General features: G+C 40.2%; 1 protein-coding gene across 3 annotated transcripts in view; it reads left to right on the forward strand.

The window, feature by feature from the left end:
- TOM1L1 (target of myb1 like 1 membrane trafficking protein) overlaps positions 1-20,073 on the forward strand; it is a 52,447-nt gene that overhangs the window by 10,953 nt on the left and 21,421 nt on the right. For all 3 annotated transcript variants that reach the window (XR_009537443.1, XM_060133256.1, XM_060133257.1), the window contains 3 exons: positions 458-583; positions 1,479-1,580; positions 2,542-2,658. Coding sequence is in view for 2 of the 3 variants with exons in the window: in XM_060133256.1 (XP_059989239.1) it covers positions 458-583; positions 1,479-1,580; positions 2,542-2,658 (345 nt within the window). In the remaining variant the exon portion in view is untranslated. The remainder of the gene's footprint in view (positions 1-457; positions 584-1,478; positions 1,581-2,541; positions 2,659-20,073) is intronic.

Genomic DNA, 20,073 nt, shown 5'->3' on the forward strand with positions numbered 1-20,073 from the left:
CAAAGTGAGAGAGTGGCATGGTCTAATATACACTACCAAATGTAAAATAGATAGCTAGCAGGAAGCAGCTGCATAGCACAGGGAGATCATCTCAGTGGTTTGTGACCACCTAGAGGGATGGGATAGGGAGGGTTGGAGGGAGGGAGACACAAGAGGGAGGAGATATGGGAACATATGTATATGTATAACTGATTCACTTTGTTACAAAGCAGAAACTAACACACCATTGTAAAGCAATTATACTCCAATAAAGATTTTATATATATATATATATGTATATATATATATATATATATATATGATTATTCTAGTCTCTAAAAATGTACATTCAAAAGTAGCTTTCTTTTTCTGAGTAAGGTACATAATTGTCAATCTCTCATTTTCTGTCACCAGTTTAGGAGTTGTGTTTTGTTTTGCTGCTTATTTATCTCTGGAACTTTCCATCTCTTGAATTCAGACATGGTCGCAGGGTTTCCCAGGAGCTGTGGATGTAAGTGAAGTGAAAGAAGTGTACCTGGACCTCCTTAAGAAAGGTGTTCAGTTTCCTCCATCAGATGCAGTGGCTGAAACAGCCAGACAAGAGGTAGGAGGCCGTTCTTTGACCTATGTAGAGTAAGACAGTGTAGTGCATGGGTCTTTTCTCTTTGAAAGGGACCACCCTAGCTCCACCTAGCTTCACCTAAAAGATTAATCTGTTAGAAGGATACTATGATACCTCATAAAATACAAGCCGCAAGAAGGGTGGTGTTAGCTGGATCTTTGAACAGAGAACCAAGCATTCAATGCCTTGTTACTTGTCTACCTTCCTTTGATCATCAGCTTCGTTCTTCTCTCTCATTGCAGACTAGCTTTTTCCACATGGTAAACAACATAGCTCCCAAATTTTCATATTATAGCCTTAGCTTTTTCACATTCCACGTCCCAAATTTCAGAGAAGGGCCTCATTGAACCAACCTAGGTCAGTTTTCCATTTCTTCACAAATTAACTAAGGTCATGTAAGAACGGGGTTGCTCCATATAGAAATTATTTAGGTAGAGCAGAAGAGGGGCAGTTTTCAAAAGAAAAGATTGGTGCTAGACAGGCAGGTGTCTCTATTGTAGGTATTCATATAACAGATTTGCTTATTAATACTGTGCCCATAGAAGAGTTTTGCAATGTTCACATGTATTCATTCTCAAGTTTGCAAGCAACTTTCAAGGTTTTGAACTTAGAACACTTGTAGTGACTGATTATAATTCATCTCCTAACTTCCTATGATTTCCATAACGTAAAAACAGTAATTCTTTCCTTCTGCATATTGGTGAGTCCTGCCTTGGTAGAAAAAGCAATTCAGGTGTATACCAAAAGTCTGATCTTTGTGAAGGCTTTGTCCTGAGGGCTCACTCTCCCTAGTGACTGAGTCATCTGAATGGAAAAACTGGATTTGGAGTGGCTGAGTTAATTTAAATAATAATATTTCTATATTTCATGTTGATAGACTGCTCAGATCTCACCAAATCCACCACCATCTGTTCCTACTGCACCAGCTCTTTCTTCTGTAGTTTCCAAGAGCTCAACTATTATATTGGTCCCAGAACAGGTAACAACAGCAATGACTGTATTTATTGATGACTTTTTCTAAGTTCTAAGTACTTTATATATAGTTTGTTTATTTTTAACAATATTATCATAAGGTAGAGGTACATTTTAACCTCATTTTACAGAGGAGGGGACTGAAGCTTAGTGGCACTGTATAAGTTATGATGGTTCAACTCTAAGTGGAATTAATCCCATGGATTCTGCCTGATTATAAAAGCCTGAGCTTTTAACAGTTGTCCTCGTCGAGTGGCTTTTGTGGCTTTGTGGAGGCTTGGCTGTGGGATGGATCTTGTGTAAGTTGATTCCTGTTGCTCCTGATAGGACTGTCTGTATGCCACACCAGAGAGCTCAGTAAGTGGTCATCTTATTACTATTATTAACTGTGCCAACTGAATTACATTTACTTGTTTGTCTATATCTGTTTATCTAATGTTTAGACAAGCAATTATTAAATGAAGCTCATTTCTGTCCTGCTATAAGGGAACTATCATTTAAGACTTTATATTATTATTATTCGGTATTATATAACAATCCATGTGATTAATTCCTCTTAGAATTTAATCCAGGAAGAAAAAAAAGTGTTTCTCTCTTGATTCTTCCCTCTTAATTCCATGGGACTATAAAACATTCACTTTTTTCTCTCCCATTGGTTTCTAAGAAACCCAGACTAACATTTGCCATTTTCTTCGGGTTGCTGATATGGTTACCTTCTCCCTTCTCCATATTGATTCCAATCTGACTTTTTCCCTTCATTAACTTTCCTAGAGCATAGTTTTAAATTTATTACAAGAGCTCTCAAGACCTTTTAGAAGATGACAGATTGTACATTTGTAAAATAATTATATGTACATTTGTATAAATTTGAAAATATTAAATTTTACAAAAGTGTTTTCTCTGCAAGCAAGAAACAAGGTAGCCATTCATTGTGTCACACTTACTGGTGATTGTGTTGCTCTCGACAGATTGGAAAACTGCGCAGTGAATTGGATATGGTGAAAATGAATGTGAGAGTGATGTCTGCCATATTGATGGAGAATATTCCTGGGTCTGAAAACCATGAAGACACAGAGCTTCTGCAGGTGTAGTATGATTTCAGGGACAAGCAGTCCCTGAAAGTTATTCTCTAAACTTAGAGACTTGGAGATAGAAGGCACCGTAATATTGACTTGTCCATGCTCCAGCATGTTTACTTGATTTTTAAACTTAACAAGGAGCTGCAAGGATGACTTTATCAGAAATGCCGTGGTAACTTAGACGTGGTACTTACCCTCTTGCAATAAATAATTTAACATCATTTAATCATTCATAGCCTAGCCATATACAGCCTCTACTAATCTCTAATTGTTTTCAGTGTGTAAAAGTTACCTATCTATTCAGCAAACATAATGAGTAACTATAACGTGTTAAAGGATATAGAAATGAGGAGGCTGTCCTAGTCCTTAAGGAACTTAGGTCTAGTGAGCAAGAGTGTTTTGTAAACAACAAGTTTAATAAAATATTGATGCTATAATAGAAATGTATTTATCATACTGTGGGTTCAGGGGTGGGGGCAAGGAGAAAGGTGAGGGTTTTTGGAAAGGTTTAGGTGGAGGCAGTGCCGACGCTGTGGAGGAGCAAGTGGACAGTGCATTTGGATGTGTATGGGCATGTGAAGGACACGGGCAGCTCATTATGACTGGAGTGGGGGCCCTCCGAGACCCTCTTCTGTGTCTCTACATCCAGTGCACTTTTTCCCTCTAATGGTTTGTTCTAATTTTCAATTTTAAGGTTTTTTTTTGTTTTTTTTTTTTTTGCGGTACGTGGGCCTCTCACTGTTGTGGCCCCTCCCGTTGTGGAGCACAGGCTCCGGATGCACAGGCTCCGGACGCGCAGGCTCAGCGGCCGTGGCTCACGGGCCCAGCTGCTCCGCGGCATGTGGGATCTTCCTGGACCGGGGCGTGAACCCGTGTCCCCTGCATTGGCAGGTGGACTCTCAGCCACTGCGCCACCAGGGAAGCCCATCAATTTTAAGTTTTAACACACACTTTAACACATTATTTTAGAAGCAGTTAGAGGAAAAAAAGCAGTTTCTAAATCTTTTTCTTCCCCCCAAAGTTAAGAAACTTATATTTTTACTTTTCTCTGATTCCACTCCCCACTTCTCATGTTGTTGTTATCTTTCCTTTAAGTCCTTCGATTGTTAGTAAATAACATTTTTCCCGATTATTGCTTGTTTGGGAAACAATCAATGGTGTAAAAATGTCCTTTTTCAACATTACCACCTGTATTTAACTGCTATCTCTTTAAATTGTTACTAGTGGTAAACTTTGAGTGTTTACGTGTCCAAAGATGTCTTTTGGCTGCCATGTTAAGGGCTCACAGTGTGGCCTAGGTACAGAATTATTTTCCTTAAGTCCTTCAAAGATACTGCTCCATTGTTCTTGCACCCAGTGGTGCTATTGAGAAGTATCATATTATGTATTCTTGCACCTTTGTTTTATAATCTGTTTTTCTGATTGTATTTGTGATTTCTCTTTAATGCCTCTGAAATTTCACTATACTGTGTCTAGGGATATGTGTGCATGTATGTGCATATGTGTATTTACCTTACTTAACCTGCTTAGTATCAATACTTGATAGGCCTTTTGCCCTGTCAGCTTAAGTGTATTTTGCTTCTGGGAAATTCTCAGCTCTTATTTCAGATATTTCTTTTCTAGTATTCTTTCTGTCTTTGTGTGGAACATGATTTAAATGATGAAACTTTCAGTTATATTTTTCTTGTCTCAACTTTTATAAACGTTTTGTTTCTTCTTCCTTTTACGCTGTAGTTGTAGCAAAGCTTCTCAATTTTATGTATTATTTCTCTTAAATATGAACATCAGATTGTCTATTCGGCCCTCCTAATGAATGTTTTATTTCAACAATTTTTTATTTTAAAAAATTATTTCAATTTTTATAATAGTTCTTTCATGGATACGCTTTTCCCTTTTGTCTTTCTAAGGATAGTAATTATTTTTAAAGGTGCTTTTCCATTTGCTCTGTGGATTCTCTTTCCTTGGGTACAAGTTCTTTTGTTCATCACCTCTTTCATTTCATTTCTCAAGTATCTGGATAGACTGGTGATAGTGAGCTTATTTTTGTGTGAGATCCCTGACAGCTCGTCTGCATTTCTGTGACCCACCTTGCCCATGCCAAGTGGAAAACACTGTTACTGCAGCTGTTCTTAGTACTATTTCTGAGTATTTCTGTGTTTGCTGCTGTTTTCAGAGTACGTAGCATTGGCACGGGATGATGCTGGGTGGGTTATATTGGTAGCTGATCTTCTAAGTTATATGCTTCCTATTTTTCCTGGTTGCTACCAGCAACTGGAAACAGTACCCTATGTCTCTGTCCCAAGCATTGCTCCCACCTAGACACAGATGCTCCTGCCTCAGCTGTCTGGTCTCACATGGGGAGAGAGGCGTGAGCACAGGTTGTCTTGTCCAGTTGTCTCACTACCGTACCTCAGCTGTTTGTTAGCTGCCCCTCATACTGTCTTCTTCTGGCTTCCACGGTCTCTAGTCATGGAGCATCCTTCATTTCCTTCCATGTTCTGTGGCAGTACTCATTGTGGGCAGTCTTGAGTGTCCTGGACTGTGCTTTCCTCTAATCCAGGGGTCAGCATGCTGTGACCAGTGGGTTATATGCAGGCTTCGGTTGTCTGTGAACTCAGAATGGGTTCTACATTTTTAAACGATTTAAAAGAAAAAAACAGGTCATTTCTCAAGTTATATCTATGCAAGCCTACCTCCAGAGACCACAAGGGAGTCAGACACACCCGTCAAGGAACCCCTTGCCACCCCCCACCCACTATCAATGGATTTGAGTTTGTGGTATCCCTCAGGTGCACAGAGGGCTTTTAAACCACAGCTTGGGAGCATCAGGTTCCAGGAGAAGGGTGGCAAGATCTGGTCTGCCCAGGTTATTGCGGACTTGATATGCTATGCCTAAGTGGGCTTAACCCAGGTGGCAGAAGGAAGCCATTAAAGGGATATAAGCTGAAGGACTGCATAACCAGGTAAAACTTTAGAAAGAGTCCTGTGGTGAACACTGAGATGACAAATTCTGGGGGAAGCAAGACACAACTCTTGGAAACAATTTAAGACAGCATTTCCTACTGGTCTTATGTTGTATGTTATGTGGGGAATATGACATCTGTGGTCAAATAAGTTCCAAAACCAATTGTTTACTGTATTTCTCCTCTTGGAGGGTCAAAAAATTCATTAGTATAGTAAAGGCTCTAAGAGTCTTTTTTTATTGAAGTATAGTTGATTTACAATGTTGTGTTAGTTTCAGGTGTAGAGCAAAGTGATTCGGTTATATCAATACATATATATGTATATATCTATATTCTTTTATTTGATTCTTTTCCATTATAGGTTATTACAAGATATTGAATATAGTTCCCTGTGCTATACAGTAAATCCTTATTATCTATTTTATATATGGTAGATATATTTTATATATCGTCCTAATTTATCCCTCCCCCAACCCCTTCCCCTTTGGTAACCATAAATTTGTTTTCTACGTCTGTGAGTCTGTTTCTGTTTTGTAAATAAGTTCATTTGGACAATTTTTTAGATTCCACATATGAGTGATATCATATAATATTTGTCTTTCTCTGTCTGACTTACTTCACTTAGTATGATCATCTCTAGGTTGCTGCAAATGGCATTGTTTCATTCTTTTTTTTGGCTAAGTAGTATTCCATTGTGTATATATGTATATACCACATCTTCTTTATCCATTCATTTGTTGATGGACACTTAGGTTGCTTCCATGTCATGGGTGTTATAAATAGTGCCGCTACGAACATTGGGGTGTGTATCTTTTTGAATTAGAGCTTTCATCTTTTCTGGATATATGTCCAGGAGTGGGATTGCTGGGTCATATGGTTACTCTGTTTTTAGTTTTGGAAGGAACCTCCATACTGTTTTTCCGTAGTGGCTGTATCAGTTTACATTCCCACCAACAGTGTAGGAGGGTTCTATTTTCTCCATACCCTCTCCAGTATTTATTATTTGTAGATTTTTTGGTGGTGGCAATTCTGACCAGTGTGAGATGATACCTTATTGTAGCTTTGATTTGCATTTCTCTAATAATTAGCAATGTTGAGCATCTTTTCATGTGCCTGTTGGCCAAATGTATGTCTTTTGATTGGGTTGTTTGTTTTTTTGTTATTGAGTTGTATGAGCTGTTTTGTATATTTTGGAAATTAAGCCCTTGCCGGTCACATTGTTTGCAAAGATTTTCTCCCAGTCTGTAGGTTGTCTTTTTGTTTTGTTTATGGTTTACTTTTTTGTGCAAAAGCTTGTAAGTTCGATTAGGTCTCATTTGTTCATTTCTATTGCCTTGGGAGACTGACCTAAGAAAACATTGCTACAATTTACATCAGAGACTGTTTTGCTTGTGTTCTCTTCTAGGATTTTTATGGTGTCATGTCTTATGTTTAAGTCTTTAAGCCGTTTTGAGCTTATTTTTGTTTATGGTGTGAGGGAGTGTTCTAACTTCATTGATTTACATGTGACTGTCCAACTTTCCCAGCACCACTTGCTGAAGAGACTGTCTTTTCTCCATTGTATATTCTTGCCTCCTTTGTCAAAGATTACCTGACTGTAGTTGTGGTGTGACCTATTTAGGTGTGACCATGGGTTTATTTCTGGGCTCTCTATTCAGTTCCATTTATCTATATGTCTGTTTTTGTGCCGATACCACACTGTTTCAGTTACTGTCGCTCTGTAGTATTGTCTGAAGTCTCCAATGGTTATGCCTCCAGCTTTGTTCTTTTTCCTCAGGATTGCTTTGGCAATTCTGTGTCTCTTGTGGTTCTGTATAAATTTTAGGGTTATTCTAATTTTGTGAAAAATGTTATGGGTAATTTGATAGGGATCACATTAAATCTGTGGATTGCTTTGAGTAGTATGGCCATTTTAACTATATTAATTCTTCTAATCCAAGAACATGTGATATCTTTCCATTTCCTTGAATCATCTTCAATTTCTTTTATCAGTGTTTTATAGTTCTCAGCATATAAGTCTTTCATCTCCTTGGTTAGGCTTATTCCTAGGTTTTGTTTTGTTTTGTTTTGATGCAATTTTAAACAGTATTTTTTTTACTTTCCCATTCTGATATTTCATTGTTAGTGAAAGAAATGCAACAGATTTCTGTGTATTAATCTTGTATACTGCTACCTTGCTGAATTCATTTATCAGTTTTAATAGTTTTTGTGTGGAGTCTTTAGGGTTTTCTATATAGATATCCTATTGTCCACATATAATGACAGTTTTACCTTTTCTCTTGCAATTTGTATACATTTTATTTCTTTTTTCTGTCTGATTGCTCTGGCTGTGACTTCCAATACTGTGTTGAATAGAAGTGGTGAGAGTAGGCATCCTAGTCTTGTTCCAGAATTTATTGGGAAGGCTTTCAGCTTTTCACCATTTAGTATTATGCTGGCTGTGGGTTTGTCATAAAATGGCTTTCATAATGTTGAGATATGTTCCCTCTCTACACGCTTTGGCAAGAGTTTTTATCATGAATGGATGTTGAATTTTATCAAATGCTTTTCCTGCATCTGTTGAGATGATCATGTGGTTTTTGTCTTGTTTTTTGTTGATGTGGTGTATCACATTGACTGATTTGCATATGTTGAACCATCCTGTGAGCCTGGGATGAATCCAACTTGATCATGGTATGTGATCCTTTTCATGTGTTGTTGGATTTGGTTTGCTAATGTTTTGTTGAGGATTTTTGCATCTGTGCAAAGAGTCTTTAACCCAAAGTTTACAGACTTTTTGACTAAAGAATCTCTAGTTGCTAAGTATCTGTTAATATCCTATAGAACATCAGAGTAATATTCATTGAGAAATAAATCAGTATTTTGGATCAGTGGTTTTAAGTATATTATTTTTAAGATATTTTACTTAGGAACGTTATATCATTTTGCTAATGATTCTTATGGTTCCTGGCCTTGGGCAAGTCATTTACTATCATTGGACTTAGTTTCTATATATATATATAAAATGAAGAGCTAAGATAAGAGCTTAGCTCTTCATTTATACATCCAAGTTATGAGGAGATTAAAAAGAAAATTAATTATAGAGTTCCTGTGTAGTAATCCCTTTTAAAAAATCCACAATCAAAGGCATTCACAGATATAAATTCTGTGACTCATGATGTTAACAAGCATGTTAAACTAAAATTTAAAAAGTAAATATCAAAGTAAAAGGGTATGTGGCAGATAATATTTTTCAAAAATGGACATGGCAATATTCCTAGTTCCACACAGTCTTCCCAGCCTTTCAGAGCTCTCAAATGAAGTGATAGGATTTTTCTCTCATGTTTTTATCTATCTGTGGCAAACAATCACTCCTTCAGTAAAATGTACACTGAAACATCCCATTCAAATATGCGCATCCAGTTTTATTTGATGCCATCGTGGAGTGCACTGAAATGCCTTTTTGTGTCCAAGTCTTTGGGTACAGATGTTTGGTTGAATTTTGCAAGGATAATGCTGATTTGCTGGTTGCTGTTTTGATGCCAGAGGCTAGGGTTGTGTGTTGCCTTGAATAGTAAAGAGACTTGGGCTGTAAATCAATGTTAGAACACTACTCATGGCCAATTCCAGTTGAATGGTTCTGGCCCCAGGTCAGTTTGTTTATGGAGCCTATTGAATGTGTAACTTTATTTTTCTCTCTTAACGTGTTTTGTTAGTAACAGATAGAGAGCTGGTGCGGGGAGCACTGTTTTTAAATTCTTTTGACAGGTATTTGAACTTTTTCTTGTAATCTAAATAACCTCGTAAAAGAAAACTATTTCTCTACTCACAACACTTCAGACACCAGGTCTGAAGTTTTTTTTTTCCCTCACATTAAATCATTCTGGCACTAGCTACCCAGAGATAGCACAGACCCCACATGTTAAGAGGCTTAGTCCCACAAGACTGCCCCCACTTCAGACGCCAATTCACAAGTAGTGGGTACCCAAGTTGCCCACACTTCTGTCCCATTTTGGCTACAAGTCAAATCGGGGGTCCCCGTGATCCCCTCCTCAGGTCCAGTAATTTGCTAGGATGGCTCAGGGAATCAAGGGAAACACTTTACTTACTATTACCAGTTCATTATAAAGGATATAGATGATAGCCAGATGAAGATGTCAAGTGAAAAAAGTACAACCTAAAAGTTTTGTGGGGTTTTTTTTTGTTTTTTTATTTGCTGTGCTGGGTTTTCATAGCGGGCTTCTCTAGTTGTGGCACGCATGCTCCAGAGTGCATGGTCTCAGTAGTTGTGGTGTGTGGGCTCTTTAGTTGTGGTGTGTGGGTTTAGTTGCTCCACAGCATGTGGGATCTGAGTTCCCCGATCAGGGATCGAACCCGCGTCCCCTGCATTGGAAGGTAGATTCTTAACCACTGGACTACCAGGGAAGTCCCTAAAGGTTTTGAATTATATTTTATTCGGTGGACAAAACTGAAGACTTAAGCCCAAGACACAGCCTCTCAGATAGCTCTAAGGTACTACTCTGAAGAAGCAAGGGAGGAGCCAGGATATATAGGAGTTTTTTTAACAAAGACCAGGTAATTGGAACATCAAAAGATTACTGTTACTGAAAGAAAACCAGATATCTCAAGTTAAAGAATTTAGTGCTTTTCTATGTTTGCACAGATACAGGAGTCTGGACTCACTGAAGTCATTCCTTTGATATACACCTCAGCTATCTGGGGTCAGCATCCTGTGCTTTCTCATCCTCACTTTCCTCAGGGTACACTCTTGGGGGGTGGCTGCAGAGGCTGACTGCTAGATGGTGGGCATCCTGTTTCTATCTTGAGTTCCTTCAGGGCTCACCGTCGGGGAGGCTGTAATGTGATGGCTTGATGGCTGCAACATCCTTTGTTTACTGATATGGCAGGTGACATTTTTCCGTTGTTGACAAAGAATACATACAGCAAGGTGTGGAAGGGTCCTGAGCACAGGAGCTTCTGTCCCTGTGGAGTTGGGGTTCACCACCTTCCCAGCATCTGAGTGTGTTCACCACCTAGAAGCTCTCTGAACCCAGTAGTTTAGGGTTTTATAGAGATTCCATTACAGAGGCAGGATTTATTTAATCATTGGCCACTGGTGACTAACTCAACCCCCAGTCCCTCTCCCCTTCCTGGAGGTTGCAAGTTTCAACCTTCTAATCACAGGGTTGGTTCCTCTGGCAGCCAGCCTCCATCCTCCAAGAATTACCTCATTAGCATAAACTCAGGCTTGGTTGAAAGGGGCTTCTTATCAATAACGAAAGATGCTTCTCTCATCCTACTGCTCTGGAAATTCCCAGGGTTTTAGAAGCTCTGTGCTAGGTACTGGGGATAAAGACCAAATATATATTTCTTCTATCACAATATCGTGTCCAACCATGGTCAATCTAAAATAAGGTGATGGAATCTAAAAATGAAACCAGCAAAGATAGACTATGGAGAAATAAAGTAATTCTTTAGTTTGTACTTTTTCAGAGGTTTTGTCACAACTGTGTAAAACCAGCAGCCCCCAACGTTTTTGGCACCAGGGACCGGTTTCGTGGAAGGCAGTTTTTCCAGGGACTGGGGCTGGTGGGGGGATGGTTTCGGGATGATTCAAGCACATTACATTTATTGTGCACTTTATTTCTATTATTATTACATTGTAATATATAATGAAATAATTATACAACTCACCATAATGCAGAATCAGTGAGAGCCCTGAGCTTGTTTTCACTTGCCACTCACTGATAGGGTTTTGATAAGATTCTGCAAGCAGTTGATTTATCATGGTCTCTGTGCAGTCAAACCTCTCTGCTAATGATAATCTGTATTTGCAGCCACTCACCTGCGCTAGCATCACTGCCTCAGCTCCACCTCAGATAATCAGGCATTAGATTCTCATACAGAGCGGGCAACCTAGATCCCTTGCGTGAGCAGTTCACAGTAGGGTTCGTCCTCCCATGAGAATCTAACGCTGCCACTGATCTGACAGGAGGCGGAGCTCAGGCAGTAACGCAAGCGATGGGTTGCGAGTGATGGGGAGTGGCTGTAAATACAGATGAAGCTTCGCTCATTTGCCTGCTGCTCACCTCCTGCTCTGCGGCCCGGTTCCTAACAGGTCGCAGACTGGTACCAGTCTGTGGCCTGGGGGTTGCGGACCCCTGTTGTAAAATCTACAGATTAGTGGAGTTAGGGCCCCCAGACAACGCTGGCTTCCTGCCTAGCTTCCCCATGTAACCGCAGGGGCTTTTGGAGGCTTCAGCATGAGCCCAGAGTTGGGGTAGTGGGCAAGGTGGGAGGCATTGAGGACCCAGGAGCATTACAGGGCATTCAGAGTTTTTCTGTAAAGAAGTACTAAAAGTATCTGAAATCCACTGTGATAGTTGTGAAACAGACACTGTTTTTTCCCCAAACTAGCTAATAACCACTTTTTTTCTTTCAGCTTGTTAAAAGAATTTACCTTCTCTTCCCCAAACCCCTTTGAAATGACAGACAAAATATGAAAATAAGAATAAATTCCAAAGATTACAGGAGAGCCTAGACAGACCGTCAGGGGACCAGAAGAGTGAGGATATTCAGAGTCCAGTAATGTAGGTGGGATCAGCCAACTGAGGTACACACAGTCCCAGAAGAAAGAGACCCTTACAGTGTGACTTTCCTCAGAAGAAGCCTATAGTAACCTCAGAATCAGAGTAAGATTGGATGGGCCTTAGGCACTCACATGGACATGAGTCTGTCTTCTGCTGTCCCAGCACTATACCTCCAGGAACAGGGAACTTCCAGTGTCACTAATAAGACCAGAGAAAAAGGACTTCAAATAACTTGTGGTTTCCAAGAGAACATGGGACTTCAGCAATCAGAAGAAAAAAGAAAAACACTCACTAGGGCTTTTAAACTTTGAAGGCAGAGGGTCTCATCCCTAGAGATGATAATGCAGAAAGGCTGTTAGAATTCTCAGGAAGAATACGTAGTTTCCTTCTCTCCCTATAAAGGTGAAGTTTCTCCTTCTCCTTGCCGTTTTCCTTTGTGGGGCTGAGCTGCTTTTTCTAACTTTTTAACTTATATAACAAAAGGAAAACTTTGTTTTTTGTACTACTCACAACCAGCACTTCTGACACCAAATGTATGGGTTTTTTGCCCACACTGACTGATTTTCTGATGCCAGCTGGGTGTCTTAAAATTAAATTCAATTCCGACATTAAGTACCCAGAGTTAGCATCAGATCCCACAGGTTAAGGGCTCGGTCCCACAAGGCTGCCCCACTTCAGATGCCCTTTGCAAGTTTAAGTCTCCCATACTTCTGACCAACAGGCTATAAACCGGGGGTTCCCACAACCCTCTCCTCAGGTTTGATAATTTGCGTGAATGGCTCACAGAACTCAACGAGACAATTACTTATATTTAGTGGTTTATTATAAAGGATGTTACAAAGGATGCAGATGAAAAGCCAGGTGAAGAGGTACAAAGGGTGAGGTCTAGAAGGGTCCAAACACTGAAGCTTCTGTCCCTATGGAGTTGAGGTGCACCCCTGTCCCAGCACATGGGTATGTTCACCAACTGGAAGCCCTCCGAACCCCAAAGTTTATGGATTTTTATGGAGGCTTCATCAAGTAGGCATGATCAGTTAACTCTCATCTCTAGCCTCCCTTCCATACCCGGAGGATGGAGGATAGGGCTAAAAGTTCCAAGCTTCTAATCAAGTTTTAGTCTTTCTGTTGACCAGCCCCCATCCAGGAGCCCATCAAGAGTTGCCTCATCAGAACAAAAGATGCTCCTATCACCCAGGAAGTTCCAAGGGATTTAGGAACTCTGTCAGCACTGGGGGGCAAAGATCAATATGTATATTTCTTATTTCGTATATAGGTCGTAGCCATTCAGATGTCCCAGCTGCATCTCAGTACCTTGTTCGGGCCCCAGGCTTTGTCTCCTGCCTCTCAGGGTTATTAGAGACTGACAGATGGGTGCCTTTCGGGCCCTTGTGCCTTTATTGCCTCTCATATCTTTGGATCCTATTTGGATTTAGCCTTTGAGGACTTCTCATGCTTTCTTGAAAGGTTAGGCATGCACATTAAAATACTTTTATATTGTATCCAATATTTTTAGGTATTTTGTTGTCAAAAATATTTTCAGGATATTGAGTACAGTGCTGTGTTGAAAATCAAGAACTATATAGCTTTTTTTCTTTAATTGAGGTAAAATTCACATAATATTAATAAAAATGTTAAAACATTTTAAAACATTTTTTAAAACATTTTTATGTTAAAACATAAAATTAATCACTTTAAGGTTTACAGTTTAAAGTGTACAATTTAGTGGAATTCATGTTCACAGTGTAACCATTTCCTCTATTTAGTTCCAAAACATTTTCATCATCCCCAAAGGAAACCCTCTACCCAGTAAGCAATCTCTCTCCCTTCCTGTCTTTGCCCAGTCCCAGGCAACCAGTTATCTGCTTTCTCTTTCTGTGTATTTATTTACCTATTCTGAGTATTTCATATACATGGAATCATAAAATATGATTCTTTCACTTACTATAATGTTTTCAAGGTTCAACCATGCTGTAGCACATTTTATGGCCCAATATTCCATTGTATGGGTATACTATATTTTATTTATTTATTTATTTATTAGTTGATGGACATTTGAGTTGTTTCTACCTTTTGGCTATTGTGAATAGCTGCTGTGAACATTCATGTGTAAGTTTTTGTTTGAATACCTATGTTCTTTTGAGTATATACCTCAGAGTAGCATCACTAGGTCATATAGAAACTCTATGTTTAACTTTTTGGAGGAACTGCCAAACTTTTTTCCACAGTGGCTGCACCATTTTACATTCCCACCAGCAACACACAGGTTTCAATTTCTCCACTTCCTTGCCAACACTTGTGGTTTTCTGGAGTTTTTTAGCTACGTAGTAGGTGTGAAGTGGTATCTCACTATAGTTTTGATTTGCGTTTCCCTAATAACTAATGATATTGAGCATCTCTATAGCTTTCTAAAAGGTAGACCAGATCATGTTGCTCCTTGCTGGAAACCCTCCAGTGGCTTCCCATTACACTTGGAATAAAACCCAACTTTCTTACTCTGGCCACAAAACCTCTCCCAGTCTGCTCCTGCCCGCCTTTCCTTCCATAGCTCATGTGTCCTTGGTCCAGCCACAGCGACCACCTTCCTATTCCCTGGACACACTGAGTTCGTTCTTGTCGGGGAGCTGTTTCACCCTTGACTCTCATGCTTCCCCTGTCTTTTAATGGCCAGCTTTTTCTCATCATTCCAACTTAGTATGTTACCTCCTCAGAGGGGTCTTCACTGGCTCCCCAGTTTAAAGTCATCACTTTCTTTTTCACCCCCTTTTCATTCTCTGCCCAGCACACTGATGCTTTTCCTGCATGATTGTGCAGCTGTCTTTGCCTTCTAGAATGGATGCTTCAAAGCCTTGTCCTGTTTACTGCTCAGGTTCCGCTCCCAGAGCAGTGCTGCACAATGTAATCATTCAACAAAAATATCTTTAATAAATTAATGGATTTTCCCTTGATTTTATGTGGTTTAAAATTAAAATCTTGGGACTTCCCTGATGGCACAGCAGTTAAGAATCTGCTTGCCGATGCAGGGGACACAGGTTTGATCCCTGGTCCGGGAAGTTCCCACATGCCGCGGAGCAACTAAGCCTGTGTGCCACAACTACTGAGCCTGTGCTCTAGAGCCTGCAAGCTACAACTACTGAGCCCACGTGCCACAGCTACTGAAGCCCGTGTGCCTAGAGCCCATGCTCCACAACGAGAGAAGCCACTTCAATGAGAAGCCTGCGCACCGCAACGAAGAGTAGCCCTCACTCTCTGCAACTAGAGAAAGCCTGTGAGCAGCACCAAAGACCCAATGCAGCCAAAATTAATTAATTTAAAAAATAAAATTAAAATCTTTATCCTTGGTATCAGTTAGAGATTTTCCCTTCATTGATCTTTTTCAGTTATATGGCTGGTTGTCCAAATAACATTTAGTAACAATTTATACCTTCTCCACTGATTTCAAATACCTCTTTATCATATTTTTATTCTAGTGCAAGGATGTCTTTCCAGAGGCTGTTCTCTTGGTTTGATCTGTTTGTCTATCCCTGTGTTGGTATCATACTATTTAAATTGCTCTGTTTTCATGCCTTTTAGGGCTTATCAGTGAAACAGATGGCATGCTCCATTTGGGTAATTTGAAAAGAATTTAATCAAGGTACTGTTATTTAGTGAGGTACCACAGGGCTCAGAGAAACCACAGGAGCAAGTTTGTTACCCTGGGCTATTAGCTAATACCCCTAGGCATAAATAGGCAAGAAGAAACTTTTGCCAGAACCCAGTGGGCAGAATATGAGGAAGGCAGCCTTGAGAGTAGTGGTGCCTTTGGTGGAAGGAATGAAGATAATATCCAGACCTCACTCTCCTTCACCCTCCCATTTCCTCCCCGTGCATCCTGTGGGCTGAACCCAGTCAAAAGCTAGAGGGCAGGGGACCTGGTGGTATGCCCGCTACAGGCCAGCCCCCAGGGCACACAGCAGGGCAGAGTATGGATGGTGGATCTGGAAGGCAAAAGAAAGGTGTGCAGCCGGTAGGAAAAGTCTCCGCTCAAAAATTTCTCGGCTCTTCTTGTACATATACTTTACCAGTGATCACAGTCTTATATGCAGTTTGTTAACATTAAAAGCATTTCCTGTTTTGTCTGTTGGCGCATACCTTCTGGCAGCTGTTCTGTTTATTTGAAATGCATTGTCTGTTTCCTTCTGTCTGAAATCTGGTATACTTATGTGGAATCCCCTATCTGTTCCTCCAATCCGTGCGGAGCGGTTAGATCCCGAAGCCCTGCTTATTCTCAGAGCTCCTTTCTCTTTGTTAGATTCCTAGGCAATGAAACTATTTTGGTGAAAGACACCTTTGCCAACCACTTTGAACTTCATTAGGGGCAGAGACAGGATTTCTTTCAGCTTGCCAGAGTGGTGTGCGAAGGTTCTGAGGCCACGTCTAGTCTATGAGTATTGCGATGAGTTAAAAGTATCTGTTCTGGTCACAGCAATGAAATGTTGCTGCACGTTCTTGCATTTGTTTTCTAGGTGTTGTGTACTTGTCTCTGAATCACCGTACTCTTACCGTGAGTGGCTCACCTCCCATTTTAGTCTTGTTTTTGCCTAGACCCAGTAAGGACAATGAAAGAAGAGAATGTTTTCGTCTTCTGTAGAATAAAGTGAGCTCCAATTCTGAAAGCACAACTAGAAAAAGCCTTACTCTAACTTATTAGAGAAGTTTCAAATCATGTGAATCTAAAATTTGGTCCTGTGAGAATAATTGGTAACAGTTGAGAAAAAAAAACCTGAGAGTAAAATAAAAAGTCATCTGCCCTGACCGCTCTTACTGTCTTTCCCATTCAGAGACTTGTAAGGTGTTAAGAGTGGAAGGGACTTTCAATGCCATTAAGACCATCTCCCTTTACAGATGAGGCTACATATTCAGAAAGGGAATGATTTGTCCACACAGTGGCAAGCGAGTGATGGAGCTGGAGTGGGAACCTTGTCCTCCTGAGGCTGTGTTCTATCCAGTATAGCACTTGTTTCTCATTTTGAACCCAGGACTGACTTTCTAGCATAGGTGGCTAACCTATTGTCTGTTCATGTGGGTATATATTAGCTCCTGAGCTAGAGTGGAAGCAACTTGAAGGCAGTAACCAAGACCTCTACTTATAAATCCATACAGCTATGCACATTTAGAGTGTATGTTTTGTGTACTGAGTGAGCTTATCAAATGTCTATTAAGTTGAATAGATTGATCCTCTGTTGAAGAATTAATGATTTAGGGCAAAAGAAGGGCTAAGGAGTTACTGAAGATGTTTACAATATTTAGTTGGGAAAAAGAGTTGGAAGTTAATGATTTTCTGGAGGATTATGTTAACTGTTAACTTGTCATTCATTCAATAGAGGCCTGTAAAAGAAAGAAGAAACTGTATGAGCAAGTTATGCTGAGGAATGTTTGGTTTCATGGTGAGCGGGGGCAGTTTTGGTTTTGAGTATATAGGGACGTTCTCGGGGTCTCTTGCTGTCTTGGTAGGAGGTCCTGGGAGAGAGGAGATGTGTAATAGCAGTAGTGCCAGAGGTATTATTTCCAGAGAAGGCTGTTAAGCAAACACATTCCTTCCTTTTATTACTTTTTCAAGGGATACGTTCAGATACTTTTGTTTTTCTTTTTATTGAGTTGTCCTGTGTTGGTGAATGTGGGACAATTGCAGTTGAAGTTCAAAGTGTGGAAGAATCTTCTTCCTTAATTCCTGAATGCTCTGCGAAAGAGTGGGAGCCATCTGGATGTCAGAAGGGGAAGCTCTTAATGAGCTCCTTTTTGTTTTGCTCCAAAGACGTTTGAATTGATTGTTAGAATCACTTTAGCTCAGAAGCCTGCCTGGGCTTTGATATGGTGTAAAGGGAGGCGATTCCAGGGCCTCTGTGATGGGCATATGCACCAGCAGCTGTTCCTCCGTATTTTAACTCGTGCCCCCTTGCTCCCCACATCCACAGCCCTGCAGGTGCCTGCTGTGGGGAACTTCTGACCCATCCTTTTGGTCCATGGTACTTGATCTGTGCTGTTTCCAGGTGGCTTGGCCCTCCTCTGAGACAGACATCAATTGCAAAGATCAGACTGGGCTGGCTTTTGAAGAGGTTTTTCAAATTCTGCTTTGCAAACCTGCTGAGAATGTGGTGCCCCTTTCATGTTTCCATTCCATCTGTGTCTTGAGAGGGCAAAGGGACAGTCTTCATGTGACCGGGGGCTGTTGACGTTGGCTGCAAATTCATTTCAGATTACTTTCTACTTTTGTCACAGGCATCTAACAGCCATTGTATTTCCTTGATCTTGACATTGTTCTAGCAAGGCTGCCAGTGAGCAAGGAGGAGAACTGTTCTGTACACTAACGCAGAACAGAGGTAAAGTTCTCGTTCATCATGGGGTTATAACCAAATGCTTCTTAGTTTTTTCCTTTTAAAAAAAAATATATATATGTATTTATTTTGGCTGCACCAGGTCTTAGTTGCGGCATGCAGACTTCTTAGTTGTGGCATGCATGCCGGATCTAGTTCCCTGACCAGAGATCGAACCCAGGCCCCCTGCATTGGGAGTGCAGAGTCTTATCCACTGGACCACCAGGGAAGTCCCAGGAATGTATAATATTAGTTTGCTAGTTAAGCTGCTAGGGACACCTCCTTAGGCAACCATAATACATTCATTGACTACCCTGTATGCCATACGTGGGTTTCAACCGCATCATTTTCTGTTCTGACAACAACCCTATAAGATGGTTGTTATCCTTGTTTTACAGATAAAAAAGTAAACTGAGGCTAAGTTTTAACCATATCCTGTATCAGGTATGTAGATGGGAGAGACCTTTGGTCCACTGAGTCTAAAGTCTCTTCTCTTTGTGCTCTACCAGGGGACCATAAGTGACTCAAATTTGGCAACCACCTGACTTAATTTTGCTAGGATGTGGCCACACCCATTTGTTTACATATTGTGTGTGGTTACTCTCACCTTGGCAGAGTTGGGTAGTTACAACACAGGCTTTGTGGCCTACAAAGCAGAAAATATTTAATATCTGGACCTTTAAGAAAAAGTTTGTCAACTGCTGCAGACAGTGACCACATCATTAGGAACTGGGACAGTTTTTCTGGTTGCACAGTGCAAGTATGAAAACCTAGAGTCTGTCATCTGTCTGTCTCACTTTTTTTTTTTCCTTTCCCTTTTCTTCTGTCTTCTAAATACTTCTGTTAAGATTTTGTGGAGGTATGGTAGCCTTTACCTCTGAGTCTAAATGCCAGCTGGTAGTGGTTTGGTTTATTTATTTAGAGATTTCCTGTTGGAAATCTTGTGATAGATTGTTTGAGATTCTAAATGGTTTTGTGAAGTGTAAGTTTTTCAGCAGGTCTTTTTTTTTTCTTTTTTAAGTCTGTCTTTCTTGAGGGAAAAGATCAGATAATGTAATAGTGCTGTGATTTAGCAAGTTCTGCTGCTTTCATTTTGAAAGGGGAGCTTCCCTGTGTTCTTGCCTGATGTTAATGTATTATTACATGGACAAATTCTAGCCAGGGTGGGTTTGAAGGAATATTAATACCAGTTTTATGCTCCTCAGGCTTACTGGAGGTTTGCCTAAGAGAAAGTAAGTTGTAAGATAGCAGTTCTCAAGTATCAGTGTACATAAGAAACACTTTGAGATGCTTGTTAAAAAGTGTAAATTCCCAAACTCTCAGCCTAGGCAATTCTGAGTCAGTAAGTCTGTTGTAGGTGCCTCTGATGCTTATGAGAAAAAGCTGGTTTGGGGAGTAGAGTCTTGTGTAATACAGTGATTCCAGGCAGTCCAAATAAAAATGGCATTGATGACTAGTTGTTTAATCCTGCTTCAGTTTACCTTGGAATGTGATGTTGTAACTATAAATGTTACATGTTTAAGTAAAACATAACAAGAA

This window comes from Lagenorhynchus albirostris, chromosome 20 (genome assembly GCF_949774975.1).
Source record: "Lagenorhynchus albirostris chromosome 20, mLagAlb1.1, whole genome shotgun sequence".
Lineage (NCBI taxonomy): Eukaryota > Metazoa > Chordata > Mammalia > Artiodactyla > Delphinidae > Lagenorhynchus > Lagenorhynchus albirostris.